General features: G+C 51.3%; 2 protein-coding genes across 8 annotated transcripts in view; one reads left to right on the top strand and one right to left on the bottom strand.

Moving 5' to 3' along the window:
* Olfm2 (olfactomedin 2) overlaps positions 1 to 2,489 on the top strand; it is a 78,644-nt gene extending 76,155 nt beyond the window's left edge. For 3 of the 6 annotated variants that reach the window (NM_001357639.1, NM_173777.4, NM_001357635.1), the window contains exon 6: positions 1,395 to 2,489. In NM_001357639.1, the coding sequence (NP_001344568.1) occupies positions 1,395 to 2,072 (678 nt within the window). In that variant the 3' untranslated portion in view covers positions 2,073 to 2,489. The remainder of the gene's footprint in view (positions 1 to 1,394) is intronic. The other 3 variants (XM_030244363.1, XM_030244364.1, XM_030244365.1) reach the window with 1 other exon arrangement.
* A 3,977-nt stretch (positions 2,490 to 6,466) lies between these two features.
* Pin1 (protein (peptidyl-prolyl cis/trans isomerase) NIMA-interacting 1) lies at positions 6,467 to 18,061 on the bottom strand. Of its 2 annotated transcripts, none has more exons than NM_023371.4 (4): positions 17,982 to 18,061; positions 14,599 to 14,817; positions 7,771 to 7,881; positions 6,467 to 7,004 (listed from the first exon to the last, which is right to left on the bottom strand). In NM_023371.4, exons 1-4 carry the CDS (start codon positions 18,037 to 18,039, stop codon positions 6,895 to 6,897), a joined length of 498 nt encoding a protein of 165 aa, NP_075860.1. In that variant the 5' UTR covers positions 18,040 to 18,061; the 3' UTR covers positions 6,467 to 6,894. The 2 variants fall into 2 exon arrangements, with proteins under 2 accessions (NP_075860.1, NP_001351424.1); NM_001364495.1 differs by having other exon boundaries at positions 6,467 to 6,999.
* Positions 18,062 to 18,342: the final 281 nt, after the last annotated feature.

Below are 18,342 nucleotides of genomic sequence, written 5' to 3'. Positions count from 1 at the left end.
CAACACTACTCCATTGGATCACTGACCTCAACAGATAACGATGGTCCAACCAGCTGGTTATTGGAATTGGATTTGAACTTAACTAGTCCTGTGCACTCTTAGCCACAGACACTTGGCAGGTGCCTTCATATTGTGATTTTCTTATCCTTCAATATTGAAGTTCTTGAGTCTCACCTCCACATGAGGGCATTCACAAGTGCATTTGAGCATGGGGCTGACAGTGCTGCTGAGGGTCAGTGACATCTGTGCTGACAGGAGTTAGCCAGACAAGGTGGCAAACCTATTTAATCCCAGCACTTAACTTAGGAGGCAGATGCGGGTGTGAGCTCAAGGCCAGTTTGGTCTACAAAATGAGTTCCAAGCCAGCCTAGGTTACATAGTTAGACTCTACTCAAAAACCAAAACCAAAACCAAAACAACAAAAACCAAGTCAAACCAACCAAAATATAGTGAAATCAAAGTAACCTCTTATTACCCAATAGCTGTTCAGTGAACAGTCTCAACCTAGTGTCCAGTGAATCTATGATCCTAGTAAGTCTCCTAGAGGAAAATGTTCCCTGATCCTTCAGGTCATCACCACTAATTTAGGGTCCTTTTGTTATATGTTCATAAAGGAATGTGCATAGGCAGGTGTGTGTCCCTGCATGAGGCCAGAGGTCAACATGTTTTTCTCTATCATTCTCCACTGCCTTTTCTTTTCCCTTTAGTGTGTGTTCGATGTGCACAGGTTTGTGTACAGATGTGTGTGCTCACAGGCCAGGGACATCAGATTCCCCGTTGTGTCACTCCCAGCCTTAGGCCTGGATATAGGCTCTCTTACTGAGCTAGGCTGGCAGTCAGCATGCCCCAGTTGATCCTCCTGTCTCTGTGCTCAAGAGCACTGGGGTTATAGACACATACGGCCATGGTCAGCTTCTCAGATGGGTTCTGGGGTCAGACAATCTTTCTGCTTGCAAAGCAGGTGAACTTCCCCCATTGAACCATCTTCCTGGCCCTTTCAACCCCCCCTCCCCTCAGTCAGGATCCCTCACAGAACTTGCAGCTCATCAATATGGCTATGCTGGCTGGTTGATGAGCTCCCAAGATCTGTCTCTGGCTTCCCCTGCAGTGTGGTTACAGCTGTACACCACTGTGCTCAGCACTTTTATGGGTGCTGGGATCCAACCTCAGGTCCTCATGCTTGAGTGGCAAGCACTTTACCCCTTGAGTCATCTGCCCAGGCCCATTAGTGTTCACAATCACTAGACTATAACTGGTCACTAAGATCATAGGACGGATGGTGACTGAGTAGCGACATGCTGATAATGGCTGACCATGATTGATGTTGCCTGGCTGGCCAGTCTCGGAGGGTCACTGGTTACAGTCCCTCCAGTGACTGGCTGCTGCTCTCATAGGTCTGGTACATGGATGGTTATTACAAAGGCCGCCGAGTGCTGGAGTTCCGTACTCTGGGAGACTTCATCAAAGGCCAGAACTTCATCCAGCACCTGCTGCCACAGCCATGGGCAGGTACGGGCCATGTGGTATACAATGGCTCTCTCTTCTACAATAAGTACCAGAGCAATGTGGTGGTCAAGTACCACTTCCGGTCCCGCTCGGTGCTGGTGCAGAGGAGCCTCCCGGGGGCTGGTTACAATAACACCTTCCCCTATTCCTGGGGCGGCTTCTCGGACATGGACTTCATGGTAGACGAGAGTGGGCTGTGGGCTGTGTATACCACCAACCAGAATGCGGGCAACATCGTAGTCAGTCGGCTGGACCCTCACACCCTGGAGGTCGTGAGATCCTGGGACACCGGGTACCCTAAGCGCAGCGCCGGCGAGGCCTTCATGATCTGCGGTGTCCTCTATGTGACCAACTCTCACCTGGCCGGAGCCAAGGTCTACTTTGCGTACTTCACCAACACGTCCAGCTATGAGTACACGGATGTGCCCTTCCACAACCAGTATTCGCACATCTCGATGCTGGATTACAACCCCAGGGAGCGGGCCCTGTATACCTGGAACAACGGGCACCAGGTGCTGTACAACGTCACCCTGTTCCACGTCATCAGCACTGCCGGGGACCCCTAGGTGCCCCTGCAAGGGCTTTGGGGAGCCTTCCCACATCGCCTGTGACCCCCACCCCAGCCTTCTCTTGGTCATGCCCTTGCCTTCCTAGATTCCGTCTCCCCACTTCCCCAGCCCAGCTTTCTGTTCTCAGTATCTCTACCCATGCATTTCCCCCATTTTATTGATCTCTGCTTTTGATACTCCACTTCTGAGTCTTTCTGCCTTTTTATGGATGCTTCTCTTCCTTATTGATCGAACCTCTCTTCTCCTCTCCCTCCATCTACTCTCCCTCCTCTTCCTTTCCCACTTTCCCACATTCCTTACCCCTCACTCCCACCCTATCCCTGGATCTGAGTGCATGGATTTTGTTTTTTAAATTTATTATTTACATGTTTTCTTTCCGGGTTGCCAGAATAAACCGGACCTTTGACATTTGGTGCCTGGGTTGTTTTGTAGCTAGTGTTAACTGCAGACTTGTCTCCACGGAGTCTCTATTACCTGTGCTTCTGGTGTGACCTGAGGTGGCGTCCTTAGACAGCCCTTCCCAGAGCTTGCTAGGCCCTGGAGGAGCCTACCCAACCCAAAGGTGTTTTAGTCGAATGCCATTAATTTAAAAGCAACTGGATCAGAACAGCATAGAGTTCTATTATGGCGATGAAAACTGGCCTTCAGTGAGCATTCCCCAGAGCTGTCTCACTCACTCATCACACCGGCACATCACTAAGCTGTCTGGGTCTAATGGCTTTTTAACAGTTTGGATGCTCTTGAGGTTTGGACCCCCAATTTCTTCTCTGCTATGTAATTGCAGAGACCGTTTTTACACAAGTCATACTAGTTAACTGCAAGACTCAACTAAAAGGTGTACCTAGGCAGGGTTTGAGCAAACCCACTGCACTCTTCTTAGAGTGGGGCAGAGGTGTACTCAGTGCAGTGGGGACAGGAGTCCTGAAACTGAGCCATGAGCTACTCCTCCTTAGGTAACTCCTGGCAGTCTCTCCCTTAATAAATCTATTCATGCTGGGTGTAGTGGCGCACACCTTTAATCCCAGCACCTGGGAGGCAGAGGCAGGCGGATTTCTGAGTTCGAGGCTCGAGGCCAGCCTGGTCTACAAAGTGAGCTCCAGGACAGCCAGGGCTATACAGAGAAACCCTGTCTTGAACGCCCCCCCCCCCCCAATCTATTCATTGTTAAACAAGCACCAACCAAAGCAAGCTAACAAAAACTAGGTGGCATGATAGGGTTAGGCAGCCAGAGGCCTGGTGCCCCCAGCTGTGACATTGCGGGGGTGGGGAGATAAGAGGATTGGTTAGGAAATGGGCGGTGCTCTATTTAACCTTGAGCTTTTGATCATCGGGATCTTGCTTCCACCACCATGCCTGGTTTGTAACGATGCTGAGGACGGACCCCAAGGCTTCATTCATGCTAGGCAAGTATTTTGCCAGCGGAGCCACAGCATGCTGAGGGCTTCATGTCAGCCAGGTCTGTGGTATAAGGGCATAGTGGTTCTCAAACTGTAGGTCAGGATCCCTCTGACAAACCTCTATCTCAAAAGATATTTATGGTTCCTAACAGTAGCAAAATTACAGATATGAAGGAGCAACAAAAATAGTTTTATGAGCTGGGCAGTGGTAGCGCACGCCTTTAATCCCAGCACTTGGGAGGCAGAGGCAGTGGCAGGCAGATTCCTGAGTTCGAGGCCAGCCTGGTCTACAAAGTGAGTTCCAGGACAGCCAGAGCTACACAGAGAAACTCTGCCAAGTTTTATGGTTGGAGGGTCACCCTAACATGAGGTATTAAAGTCACAGCTTCAGAAAGGCTGAGGCCAAGGCATCACAACTTGGGAGAGCAGTGAGTTATGTGCGGGGCTTTCAGCTGAAATGGAGCAGTGAGCAATACATGCTGCTCCCCATCCCCCACACCAGCCCACCGAACCCACGGCAGGGACAGCATGTGCAGATCTTCACTGGCCATGACCCCGCCCTGCTGAGGCCACCAGGAGGCTGCTGTCCCATCTCTAATTAATGGCCTCTGTGATTAAATCATCTCCGGGAACTCAGACTTGGATGCCATATTGGGAAGGAAACCCATGAATAATGAATGGGGCTGCCTAATGCACTCATTTAAAACCAATTTCTAAAGGCATCCTCGAGAAGAGCAATTAATTCCCACGTAAGTGAACAAGCACGACACTGGGGAAAAGAATAAAGGCCCGGACTAGCATGACAAACTTCATGCCACTGAAGACAGCAAAGGCTTGGCATGGAGGAACCCACTAGACATACCAGTTCTGGGGAGGCTGATGCCACCCGGGTGAGATCTTGTCTCAAATTTCCAAATAAGGAAAAGGAGTGCGCATGTCTCCTGCCTGTAACTTGTGCTCAAGGTGGTCATGGTCTCAGAGTCAAAGAACCAGGCTGCACTTACAGCACTGTGGAATTCTAGCCTTTGCTAGAGTATACTTGTGCCTAGAGACATGTTTCCATAAGGATAGAACTGATGTGAACATGTCTGTCACAGGTGGGCACTGAGTGTTTACTTGGGCCAGAGCATCTGATAGTACACCCACTGTGTCACTCTTATACGTATGCACTCTTAATGTATACAGTCAATGAATACATGCACACGCATGTGCACATGCATGCCTGAATGCAAATATACAAATTACTCGGCACATGCTGCAACTACAAAGGATTAGCAATTGGTCCTACCCGCCTCACCCATCCACTTCTGTTCATTTGTCTGTCTTGAGCTATGTGGTGCTGAGTTAACCAACTTGCTCTAAATCATAGATGACTGTTTGGCTATAATCAGGAGGCTGCCATTCCCTACTGCAGCAATAACCCAGAATCCCCTGTGTCAAGTCTAAGAAGAGCCCATTAAGAATGAGCAGTGGAGTCTGCACAAAGAGAAGTTTCCATCCCTTGGGGGTGGGGGGTTGTTACACTGTTGCCATCCTAAAGGCCCAGGATTTATAGCCAGTTCCCAGTAGCAAGTCTGGGTGGGAACTTGGAGCAGGTGAGGGAAACCACAGGTAGTTAATAATATATGCTGGGGACGCTGAGTGGGCTCCTGGGGCTCATTTATCTAACAGCAATGTTCAGTCTTAGGTTTTTACAATTGTGTAGACAGGAAAAGAGGTTGGCAGGGGTCCAAAGGACAGACCCTAGACAGTGGGTTGGGATCATATAGAACATAGATACCAAATCACATGGCCACACATAGGGATGCACAAATTACCACTATGGTAATACCTGCTTCTTACAGGCAGTGGATCAGATGTGGCAGTGGCCCTAGGGAGAACCTCCCAGAGCTCTTGGTGTTGCAAGCTAAGCTAGAGGTCCTCTTCTTCCCTCCAAAGGTCCCATGATACTTGGAGGGCTGCCACTGCCTCCTGAGCCCACCCAACTGTTGCAAGACAGCAAAACTGTGACTGTTTGCCTTGAGTCCCCACTGGCCCACTGGAGAACATTTTGCTGGAGGTATAGCCAACTCAGCTCAGCCTGTGCCTGTCTGAGCTGGGAAAAAACTCATTAAACCTTCCTAATGACAAATGCTCCAGCAGGCGGCTGGCAAAGAGCGATTGCTCTAGAAAGCAGCCAGATGGGAGCAGGCTCAGGTGACTCTGTTCATGAGACTCAGGCCTGTGGGGAGGGAGGGCTCTCTTGGGGTCCAGGCTTAATGTTGCTCTGGCCCCCAAGCCTTGCTGGTTAGAACATCCCCCAGGCTGGGCCCCCCATCACTTGTGGGTATATGCAGAAACCTTGATTGAATTCTGAGCCCTCAGTCCTTAGGCTCAGAGGCAGTTGTGGGAGACATAGGGCCCTAGCCAAGGTGGGAGAGTCCGCCTTCTCTCCCCACCTGCCACTCAAAGCAATATCCATTTCCCAGCCCCCTCCAATAGGATCTCTTTTCTTCTGGGAGCTGATAAAGCCCCCCTCTCCTCCAGTTGAGGGGGCCTCTGTTACCATGGAAACAGCACCTGGAGAGTGCTAGGTCTTGTGGCTGAGCCCAGGAATATCCAGTCAGAAGTGGGTGGCAGATGCTGGGTGATTTGTTCTCACCAATAAGCAGTCTGTCTGTGTGCTGAGGGGGAGGGATGGGCACCGGGGGTGTGCCAAGGCAGATGCTAAGCCAGGTTCTCTTGGGATCACTCCAGACCTAACAGCTGGAAGTGGGGTGGGGTGGTGGGGTGGTCTGCGCATACCTGAACAGTCCCCAGGGTGCTTATACAAGTGGGTCTGGACTGGTGGGGCTCAGAGGTATTTGCAGCCCTGGGAATATAGCTAGTGGAAAGAATTCTTGCCAGCACCCCCCAAGCTGTGGAAAAGAAGGTCTTTTAGAGCTAGAGAAGAGTCTGGACACGTGGGTAAAAGCCCCATCCCTGAGACAAGGGCCCCACACCTCACCAGGAAGGTAATGATACAGGACCACCAACCAGTGGTTCCAGATTTAATGGAAGGTGCGTAGGGTGCTGCACTGCACCCTGAGGCTGAGTTGCTGCACCGCCAGGTATGGAGCGTCTGCTTTTTGCAACTGAACAGAGGAACGAATGGAGCATATAACTAACAAGAAAGAAGGCCCTCCTGCCTGCCTCTGAGACCTGGGGGATCAGGTCACCTCTGACCCCCTGAGCCTGGGGGCCTCCCCATCCCCACTGCCCTTCTGAAGTCAATTCCTCCAGAAGGAGCCTGGCTAGGACAGCCCCGAATAGGGGCAAACAGGGAGCGGGATGCTCAGAGCCCCTCCCAGTCATTTTAGGAACAATAAATACTGTGTGACAGTAGCAGGAAGGGCATCCGTGGGCTGTGTGGCAGCCAGAGCAGGCTGGCCAGGTGCCTGCCCTCATTCTGTGCGCAGGATGATATGGATGCCCGAGTCCGTGAACACGGGCCCACTCATCTCCCCTGTCCGTAGAGCAAACGACGCATCCTCAAATGGTTTCTGCATCTGACCTGTGAAACAGCAGACAGTGGAGGTCAGGCACAGGCTGCACAGCAGATGGGGCTCCTGCCTGCATTCAGTCTCAAGCATATTCATCATGGGTTTTATAGCCCTGTCACTGTGCAGTGATGAGCTGTGGCCCAGCTGAGAGCCACAGGCCCATTAAGGAGGCCCCGGGAAGCCCAAAGACAGCGTGGGATAGTAGGCAGAGCTGTGCTGTACATTTAGACACACTGCATGATGAACTCTGGATTCCTGGCTGAACATTATCTATCCTGCAGGGAGGTGGCCAGGGCTGACAGCAGAGGCTTGCTACCTGACTCCAAGGCAGGGGCCCACACCTCACACTTCCAGCTCACGCCAAAGAGATGAAGGAGAGAAGATGGGGGAGGAAGAAGGAATCTACTTTCCTCTGCCCTTGGCAGATAGGTCTGAGCTCTGGATTGTTTCCCTTGTCCATTTTCCCAAAAAACCTGCCAAAGGGGCAAAGGAGCTGGAATGCTCAGGGGCCCGTCCCTATAGCTCTACCAGAGATGCCAGTGACAAACCAGAATCACCTTAATGGGCCTGTGAGGGGGACAATGATCCTGGGAGGAAAGACACTAAGGAGGTTTTATATCCCTTTTGCAGTACAAAAAACCCAGGCCAGGAAGCCTGAGGGCTATGCTGCCACCTGGTGGACAGGAAGGCCTGTGCTCCGGAGCTGCCCTCCTCAGGGCCTTCCGCCCAGAACACTGAGGGAAAGTGCTGAGTGTGGTGGTGCCCACTCTTGCCCACCTCTGCTGAAGGGACCCAGGTCTCCCCTGGCTTTGGCAGAGCTGCAATCACTGAACTGTGAGGCCAGAGATTCAAAGTCTTCCTCTCCTGACTTAATCTTCTGGATATAGCCTGTAGGGATACAAGGGGAGAGCCGCGCATCAGACACATAGAGGCCAGACAGGATGCAGGAAGAACTGGACACACCTAGGAGCTAGGCCAGACCTGCCCGACCTGTGCACCCAGTTCCCTACAAGGTTATGCTGATCGCACCCACAACACCTCCCATACCCTCAGGCCCAAGCAACCACACCCTTATCCTGTGCTCTTATTATGTGCACCCATGAAGACAGTCCTCCCATGTGCATGTCCCAACGGTGCAAACCAGTCGCCCATCCTCACGTGCCTATGACCATAGCACGATCTGAATAGCCAGGACAGTCATCCACGGTGCACAGGAATTGAAGCACCCATACACGCAGTGACCTCTTCTCAGGCCTGGACACAGAGCTGAAACCTCACAGCAGATGACTGCCCACCCCTACTCCTGGGGCAATGTCAAGGCTCTGGAGACCTGCAGCCAGCTAGCATGCAGCCAAGCTCTTCACTGGAGCTGGTGACCTCTTCAGCTGTGGGCAGTAGGAGTCTCCACCTGCGCAACACGGAGGCACAGCAGAGTACTCGCTGGGGCACTGAGGTTGTAAGGACTGTGTGTGAGTGCCTGTACAATGGTCCCATAGGCAAGGTTCCACACTGTATTGGCAGAGCTCAGGAGACATTAAAGCGGCTCTACTGGGTTGTGACTCTCCTGCGGGGTCAGGAAGCCAGGGCTGCTGGAAAGAAGGTGAATAGTGACTGAAGCAAAGCCTCAAAACAACAATAACAAAAATCACTTGTCACACGGCCTGACTATCTGGGTTCTATCCCTGGGACCTACAAGAATCGAAGAATCAACTTCTGCAAGTTGTATCCTCTGACCTTCATACACTCTTACCAACCCCTCACCTAAACAAATAAAAACAAAGTCAGACAAACAACAAAACAGTTGAAAGGACCCAGGCTCAGGGGAGTGAGAGCACAGTACCACGTATGCGGATGCATGTGAGCCTGTGCTATGCACTCTCAGACATGTGCAAGGTGGGGAGACTACCAGGCACCTGGTCTAGGTAGCACCTGAGGTGGGTAAGAAAGCCCTAGACACAGACACAAGACAGCCCATCCTGTCCCCATCTTCTGACTAACTTGCAGCCATGGCACACAGAGACTCCCAGGGCAGCCACCCTGACCTGAGCAGCTCTCTCTCAGTTTTCCCAGATGGCCTGGACAGGACTCTGTCCTTTTATCTCCGAGACATAGCCTCCTATGCAGCTCAGGCTACTCTTGAATCCTCAAACTTCCTGCTTAGCTCCTGGAGTGCTGGTCACGGCCATGCAATCTACATGAGGCTCCACAGGGATCTCTGCACATCGGAGGGTGGCCTGCCGTGGCTGCTGCTGGACTCCCACCCACACTTCCCACCCGAGCTGCTCAGTGTGCACATCACTGAAGGTCCCAACTGGTGCCTGTACAACAAGTAACGTTACTAGCTGCTACAACCAGTGCCTTGAGGGCCAGGAACCCAGCTATTCCCGAGCGCTCAGGGCCTCAGGCTCCTATTGCCTGACACAGGGGGCAGGCAATATGACTGACTGACTGACAGCCAGGAGTCACCCCTATCTGAATGTACTACATGGCAGTTACCTTGGTATTTGGTCTACAACCTGCCAAGGCACACCTGTCTATCAAGGGATCCCCAGCTCCCCTCTTTCTGCCTTGGCCGGAAGAGGCTGTCTCTATAAGCCACTGCCTGGAGTCTGTCAGATACACAGGACTGTGGCTTGACCTGTACATCCCAGTGACTTGTCTGGCAACCACCCTTGGTATCAAGAGTCCCCTAGTACAGAATGAATCCTATCAGTAACCCTGACCTGGTAAACTCCTGATTCGCATCTCCCTGGCTGTCTGGTTGTGTTCTTCTGTGGGGATCAAAGGATGTACTAAGGAATTTTGGCCAGCTCCAGCCCTGTGGCAGTGTCACCTAGTTGTAGCCAAGGTCACAGGGAAATGTAGATGGGATAGCCAGAGGGCTTCTTACATACACACTGTCAAGATATAGCCATTTAATAAAGAAAGCATTGAGCTGGATGGTACAATCCTGTAATCCCAGCACTCAGGACACCAAGGCATAGATACTGTCTCAGAAAAGAAATCTAGCCAGGGGCCCTCATTTACCACTGTTCCCTACTCTTCTGTCTAGACCTGTGCACAAGGCAGGAATTCCTGGTGGCCAAGGAATTAATGAATAAGTGAAGCAGAAACTATCCCTGAGGAAGGCGATGGGGACCCATCACTATTCTTTAGACAGACACTGCTATTTCTCGATTTTTGTTACCTGGACCTCTGTATTCAGGGCTGAGGCTGGACTCCCTGGACTTTCTTCAGGACAAATCACTGCCTCAATAGAAGGTGGGGAAGCCAGGGTGCTATTGCGGTTGTAGTAGTTTGAGTACAAATGGCCCCATAGACTCATATATTTGAATGCTTAGTCACCAAGGAATGGGACTGTTTGAAAAGGATTAGTAGGTATGGCCTTGTTGTAAGAAGTGTGTCACTAGGGATGGGCTGAGATTTTAACCAGCCACACCAGGCCCGGTGTCTGCTGTAGATCAGAATGTAAAGCTCTCAGTACTTCTCCAGGACATTTGTGTCACTGCTCCCTGCCATGGTGACAATGGACTAACCTCTGAAATGGTAAGCTAGCCCCAATTACATGCCTCCTTTTTAAGTTGCCTCGATCATGGTGTTTCTTCACAGCAATGGAACAGTGGAGCAGTGACTAAGACAAAGGAGTCCCCTAGACAGCAAACCTAACAGGTGAATGTCCACCTCTGCAGACATGTGTGGGTTCAGCAGTCCCTGAGGTTCATGGAGCGGCAGGACCAGCTTCAGACTGCAGCTGCTGAGATCTGACCCTGCTCTGTGGTTCCCCAGCCCTGAGCATCCAGTACCCAATGGCCTCAGGGAAGGGAGGGCAGGATTCTGCTTTAGGGGCCTCACGACATGACTGGCCTAGGAACTGGGGCAGCTGGGTGGGAGCTGGGGAGCTGGTTCAGTGGGTAAAGGTGCTTGTCCATCCCTAACTATTTGAGCTCCATCCTCAGGAACAGGAGAACCAACTCTTCCTGCAGGTGTCCCCTAACCTCCACACGCTGCTCTGGCACGCTTGTACACATACAAATAAACAAGTGTAAAAGAAAAAAAAATGGCTGGGCGTGGTGGGGCACGCCTTTATTCCCAGCACTCGGGAGGCAGAGGCAGGCAGATCTCTGAGTTCGAGGCCAGCCTGGTCTACAAAGTGAGTTCCAGGACAGCCAGAACTACACAGAGAAACCCTGTCTGGAAAAACCAAACCAAACAAAAAACCAACCAAACAAAAATATGTAATGGGCGAATGAAAGCTCTCACTTCAGAGGGCTATTCTGAGGGATGAATGAGTGACTGCCATAGTCAAGGCTGACGTAGAACAAACCCTTGGAAGCTACACATGCCCACTCTTCTGCTATGGGCTGCACGCTAGTGTCCCAATATGCACTCTGAAGACGCCCTGGCTCCTGGTCTGACTACCCTGGGAGACAAGGAGTCTGCAAGGGTGGGACTTGAAATGCTATGATGAGTTCCTATTCATAAGAAGAGGCATAGCCAGGCTAACTAAGGCTTTAGCTTAGTGGAGTGCTCTCCTTCCTACACCAGGTCCCAGGTTCAATCTCTAAATCAAGGATAGCAGTGCAAACCTGCAATCCCAGCATTTAGGAGGCAGAGATGAGTAGGTCAGAAGTTCAAGGTCACCCTTGGCTACATGGGGAATTATAAGGCCTGCCTGGGCTGCATAAGCTCTATCTTTAAAGGGAGGTGAAGATGGCCAAGGTTCCTTTTAATCCCAGTCCTCGAAGGCAGAAGCAGATGGATCTCTGAGTTTGAGACCAGCCTGGTCTACAGAGAGTTCCAGAACAGCCAGGGCCACACAGAGATACCCTGTTTCGAAAAACCAAGCCAAGCCAAGCCAAGCCAAACCAAACCAAATCAAACCAAACCACAGCCAAGGTCACTAAAGGACACAACAGAAGCAGCTCTCTGCAAGTCCAGAAAAGCAATCTCACCAGGAAACGACAGAGGAGAGTGAGAGACTGCAGGTTTGCTGGTGTTTGAGAGTGACTCTAGAGGAAAACAAGAGGCATAGATTTTTCCAGAACTGTGAGAAAGAAACTAAGCTACAAAGCTTGTAGCATTGTGTTGCTGCAGACTAAGGTACAAAATGAACCAAAAGGGTGGTTCCTTAACTAAAAATGCTTAAATAATCTCTCTCAGATCATAGGTGACCCAAGGCTGAGCAGGAGGGGCCCAGAGGCATAGCCATAGGCCACCAGGCTGGAAGGACATCACTCAGCAGAGGAGGTAGCTGGTCTTTGAAGCCTAGAAAGGTGCTGCGCATACTCTGGTTCTGAGCCTCCCTGGATCCTCAGGACCTTAGTGAGTAGGGACAAAGCAACGTGGGACAGGGAGCCAGGGTCTGTCCACAGCTTGGCTGTCTCAGACAAGGACATGGCAATGATACCAGCTGGGCTTCAGGTTTCCTCTGGCTGCCATCCAGCAGCTGTAGAGGAGCCAGTGCTGGAAAAGAAGCTGCAGCAGGGATGCAGAAGTGCTGCTTCCAAAACAGGCAGTCTGTTTCCTAAAGGCAGAGGGGAACTAACGGTACCTCCAGGCCAAGGCTAGCAGCAGGGGCAGATACTGCTCCCTCCTATCACTGTCACCTGATCCCCTTGCAAGAAGTTCAAGGTGAGCCAGTGTTCTCAATAAAAACCAAACGAACTGGAGAGCTGGGTCAGTGCTTAAGAGCACTGGTTGGCTCTTCCGGAGGACCCAGGTGTGGTTACAGCATACATATGGCAGCTCACAACTGCCTGTAACTCTAGTTCCTGGGGATCTGATGTCCTCTTCTGGCCTGTATGGGCAGCAGGAATCATGTGGTGCATATACATACATGCAGGCAATCACACATATAAAATAATCTCAAACATGTCACACAAAGGGCCAGCAAGATGGCTTAGCAGGTGACTGAGCCTGACAACCTGAGTTTAGTCCCCAGAACTCACAAAGTAGGTGAAAGCTCACCCCTAAGAACTGTGCTTTGACTTCCACGCTTGAACATGTGTGTTCCCATACACATATGGCTGAAAACATAGATTAGAAGTTAAGAGCACAGGCTACATTCACAAAAAACCTGGGTTTAGTCTGCAGCACCCGCACAGTAGCTGACAAACCTAGTACAATTTTAGGGAACTTGACTGATGCCTTCTCGCCTCCTGACACCAGACACACACATGCTGCACATACATACATGCAGGCAAAACACCCATACACATATTTATCAAAAATAGGCTGCTAAAAACGGACCCATCACTCTACAGGGCCAGCTCTGTGCTTACTAGTCCCTGGTCTATCTCCAGACCGACCCTCAGATGCCCAGGCCTCTCCCTGATGACATCATTCAGGGTGGCTCCCACTGACCAAGGCTGCCTCCTATCCCTGCACTGCTACAATGGCCTTCGGGATAAGTATGCATTATCGCTCATTTTACATAAGAAAAACCGAGTCTTGAGTGAGGCTTTGAATCTCCCAGATCCCAGAGCTCACCAAATACTGCTACTGACTTTCTAGAGCCGGCCACTCCAAACGGCAAGCAGGAAGCAAAGAGTGAGGGCCTGCATGGGCCAAGCTCATCCCAACACAGGCACTTCTTTTCATGATAAGGTCATCAAGTGGCCTGGACGCAGTATGTTGGACCTAGGACTTATGTAAATAAAAAGCACTATGTGTGCATATGTACCACAGTGTTTTCATTGGGATCAGAATATAGCTTGAGTGAGTAGGTTCTCTTCTTCCACAATGTAGGTCCTAGGAACTGAATTCAGGCCCTTAAGTTTAGTGGCAAGTACCTTTGCCCACTGAGCCGTCTTCCCAGCCCCAGCCTGAACCTCTGATCCTCTCTGTCTCTATCTCCATGCAGAGATTACAGGTTTGCACGACCATGCCAGGCTCACAGGGTACTAGAGGCGAAAGTCAAGGCTCCCTGTAAGTCAGGTGAGCATGCTAGCAACTGCGCTACAACCCTACTATAGTACAATATTTCTCCAGAAGTGACTGTTGACCAGACTGGGTGGAGGGTCTGGTGGGACTTCTACAAGGCCCCTGTGAAGAGCAATGTTTATTGTCCACTTGAAAGAATCTAGAATAACCTGGAAGGTGGGCTACTGGGGGATTCTCTTCTAAAAACTAGAGAGGGCCAATAGGGCCCTAGCACAGGTGTGCTGCTCTTTGTCCCTGACAATGCTGTGCTATGACCTGCTCCTTCACTGTGACTTTCCTGCTGTGCTGAATCGTGACCTGGAACTGTGACATGAGCCCAAACAAACCTTTCTCTATTAAACTGCTCCTTAGCAGTTAAAACAAACAAAAAACCAACCAATCAACCAACCTCATTTTAAAACTACTTATTTCTTGGGGCAGGGAAGCACACATGCTGTGGTGCTCTTGGGGGTGACAGAAAACTCCCAGGAGTGGGCTCTCTCCACATGTATCCCGGAATGGAACTTGGGCCCTCAGCTTTAGCAGCAAGTGCCTTTGCCTGCTGAACCCTCTTGCTGGCCCTTGTCAGAGTATTTTGTCACAGGAACAGGAAAAGAAACTGAGGTAGCCCCTGACCCAGTTGAGAGAGGACCTCCAACAAGCCCCGCTCCCTCCCCTACTCACCATTGATGAGCTCCAGGGCCTCCTCCTTGCTCCTGGTGATCTTTTCCTGCCGCCAGGATGAGGGCCTCCGAGACTGGCTGTGCTTCACCAGCAGATGTGAGCAGCGCACCTTGGCAGGCTCACCCTGGCCATTCTTGCTGCTGCCTCCAACAGTGCTGCCGCCGCTGGGCCGCTCCCACTGGCTGGCGTTGGTGATGTGATTGAAGTAGTACACCCGGCCTGGGGGAGAGCAGCACCTACTTCAGCAGGGGCTGGGCCAAGGAGGCCTCCATCTCAAAGCCAGGATAACGACTGGCTCCGGAGGTGCCTCCTTTAGCAGATCCATTTCCTGTTCTACCCCATGCTAAAGGCTGGGGAGGATGCTGTCCCCATCGGGACCTGTAGGGCTGTGCTAATGCTTTAGGTGGTACCAGACAGACACTCAATCAGTAAATCAGATAAAACAGCTTCCAGGCCTTCTAGATGGCTCTGCAGGTAAGGGAACTTGCCAAGTCTGACAACCTGAGTTTGATCTCCAGGAAGTTGCCCAGTGGAAGGAGAGAACCCATCAGCTTCGAGATGTCCTCTGACCTCCACATATATACCATGGCATAGTGCCACCTTACAAAATAAATACAATCAGATTCTCAAAAGCATCCTCAGTTATAGTTTGAGAATAGCCTTGGCTACAAGGGACCCAATTCCAAACATGTACAACAAACAGTATGGGCTGAGGTTCTAGCTCACTGGTTCAGTGCTTGCTTGGCACTTGTGAGGTTCTAGATTCAAGTCCCAGGATCACATATCACCAGAAGATAAAAAGTGTAACTGTTCTTACCCAGTGCTCCATTCCAAACAAACCCTAGGCACCACCTCCTCCATCTCTGCTACAGCAGCAGTGTTTGTGTCTTGTGCATAAACAGAGATAGAAACCCAAAGCTGTATTCTCAACCCCTGCACTGGTGGCCTAAGTCAGAGAGCAAGGAAGCAGCATTACTTGGGACCTGCTGTCACCTGAGTGACAGTGAAGAGCATAAAGGAGATGGCAAAGGAAACACCTGAAGGAAAAGTCTGGCTTAGTGAAGCATACCTGTATGCTTAGCATTAGGGAGGCTGAGGCAGGGGGATGGATGTCTGCAGTTTGAAGCCAGTAAAGGTAAGTTTGCAAGACTGCCTCCAAAAAGTGAAAGAGAAAAGAAGAGGAGAGGGGAGGGGTATGGCAGAAGCTGAAGGAAGGACCCAGTAGATTCTGGGTCACTCCAAGGGCTGAGAGTCATTCTGGGTTACACAGCTGATCTAGCAGCAGAGAAGGGCTGAGTGTTACCCATGAAAGGGCGGCTTTCATAGTTCTACTGAGAACAAATGGCAAGAATTGGGACTGGTCCATAGCTAGGCAGACGGGCAGGGGTAGAGGTGTGTGTGTGTGTATAAAAGAGTTTTACTACAGGAGGCTTCACCAGCTGCTTCTATCGGACTGGGGTTCAATTTCCAGTGCCCACCTAGAGGCTCACAACTGCCTGTAATTCTAGTCCTAGGGTGTCTAGCACCCTCTTCAGGCTTCTCTGTGGGTATTGCATGCATATGGAATACACATGCAAGTCTAATGCCCATACATGTATTAAAAAAAAAAAAAAAGTTTATGTAGCCCAGGATAGCCATGAGCTAGACCTCCTGCTTCTGTGTAAGTGCTGGAAATACAGCTGTGTGCCACCACACCCAGCTAGAAACAAGTTTCCGCTAGAAGTCACAACCCCACACTAGGAATAGAGCAGCCTGGACAGCTGGACAGGAGCTAAATCCAACTAAAACCTTCCCAACAGGCCATCTCGGTGAACCTCAGCTTTCTCATCTGCAGAGCCGGGCCAGAGGATAAGGTCATCAGAGCCGGGCATAAAGGCAGAGAACTTTAGTCCCAGTGCTGAGAGGCGAAACAGAAGGACCATGAGCTGGAAGCCGGCTTGGGCTACACAGTAAGACTTTACCTCAGCTAATTAATCTGTGTCATGTAATCCCGGTAGACACCAGAGGTTCAAGGCTATCTCTCTCTCTCTCTCTCTCTCACACACACACACACACACACACAGCCTTAAAAAGGAAAGAAAGAAAATGGTTCAATGGGTAAGTGCCTGCAGCCAAGCCTGAGGATATGAGTTACGCATGGTAGAAGGAAAAAAACTCTTGCAAGTTATTGTCTGCTCTCCACATGCACACACACTAAGTATAGTCTTACTAATAAAGACTGCCTCAATAAATACATTGGGCAAAGTGGTGCATGCCTGTAATTTCAGCACTTGGGGGAGCTGAAGCAGGGGACCAAGAATTCAAGAGTAACCTGTCTTTATGAGGCTCTGTCTAATACCTTTCCACATCCACCCTCGACAAAATGGGGAAAGTGAATGACATTAAACCTAGCTGGGTTAATTCAGAGAGAGCCATAAGCAGTGTCCAGAACCCTGATGCTTAATAACTAAGAATTCTGAGAGAGCTCTGTAGGCTGCAGAGACCCTAGCTCTACCTGAGGTCCTTGTAGGCTACTCTAGGCGTTGCCACTGACACCGAGGAAGGCTATGCTTGGGATCAAAAGAAGTAAAAATAAAAATAAAATTAAAAATCATTGCAATCCAGGGCATTCCTAGTAACTGAAGTGCATTATCAGATGAGTTCTTTCCGTGTCCTGGCCTCAGTTTCTCTCACCTCAAAAATGAGAGCAAGTCTTCTTTTGAAAGAGGGTAGCTACAGAGAGGAGGAGGAGGAGGAGGAGGAGGAGGAGGAGGAGGAGGAGGAGGAGGGAGAGAATAAGCCAAGGAAAAAGAGGGAGGGAGATATGGAGGTGGGGGTGGGGATAGGGGAAGAGGAAGAGAGAGGAGAGGAGAGAAGAGAGGAGGGTAGGGGGGAGAGGGAGAGAGAGAGAGAGTGGGAGAACGTGAGACCACACCGACGTGGACTTATGAAAGAACTTAAAGTCTTTCAAAGAGCTTGGTACCATGCTTGACCCAGAGACGAACTGGCCTGGTTAGAAGCCATCACTGCCGCAGGGTCCCGATGGGGGTTGGGGGGTGGGATGAGCAGGCACGTGTCTCGGATGCTGCGGGAGAACTCAGATCAGGGCGGCCCACGCCCTCTGCACTGAGTCCGGATCTCTTCCTCTCAAGGGAGCCCCGAGGTGCAGCCTCGTCACCTCTGAGCACCGGAGCCCAGCGGTGGGCGAGGACGGGGGCGCGTCTGTGCCTGCCCCACCTCCTACCTCAGTTTCTGGCTTTCCGGGCCCGTTATCCGCGGAGGAGGCCAGATCTCCATGCCCGAATCAGGCCGGTGATGAGACTCGCCTGTCTCGGCAAGCTCCAGCCTAACTTCCGAGAGCTCGCGAGGCCCCGCCCTGGCCCCGGGCGACCCCCAAGAGGTACCTGAGCTGCGACTCATACGCTTCTCCCAGCCTGGTGGCAGCTTCTCCTCGTCCGCCATCTTCCCTCCTGCCGCAGCGCCTGCTCCGCCTCCGCGGCTCTGACCCCGCGCCAGAGCAGCGCCGCTGGTGATTGGCTCGTCCAATAGAAACGCCAATTGGACGGCAACACGGAGCCGCGAGCACGCGAGCTTTTTATTGGACTCCCCCGCGGTCGGACCGCCCCTACACACAGCCTCCCACCTTCCCAACACCACTGCCGATTGGCTCGTCTGGAAGCTACGTCTATTGGGTGCTCCAACCGGGAAAGTGGCTCCCTCTAAGCGTCAAAAGGCTCTCTTGGTTCGCTTAGGCCACAAAATAGA

The sequence above is a fragment of the Mus musculus genome, chromosome 9 (genome assembly GCF_000001635.26).
Source record: "Mus musculus strain C57BL/6J chromosome 9, GRCm38.p6 C57BL/6J".
Taxonomy (NCBI): Eukaryota; Metazoa; Chordata; class Mammalia; order Rodentia; family Muridae; genus Mus; species Mus musculus.
The sequence above is the reverse complement of the archived record's forward strand: the minus strand, read 5'-3'. Positions and strand labels throughout refer to the sequence as shown.

Bases quoted from the DNA above. Each gene is read 5' to 3' on its own strand.
- Pin1 (NM_023371.4), bottom strand. From the start codon at position 18,039: ATGGCGGACGAGGAGAAGCTGCCACCAGGCTGGGAGAAGCGTATGAGT. The intron at 14,818-17,981 runs GTACCTCTTGGG...GCTCTCCCCCAG, and splicing joins GCGTATGAGTCGCAGCTCAG to GCCGGGTGTACTACTTCAAT. The intron at 7,005-7,770 runs GTGGGCAAGAGT...GCTGTTTCACAG, and splicing joins CCTGGGTCCCTTCAGCAGAG to GTCAGATGCAGAAACCATTT.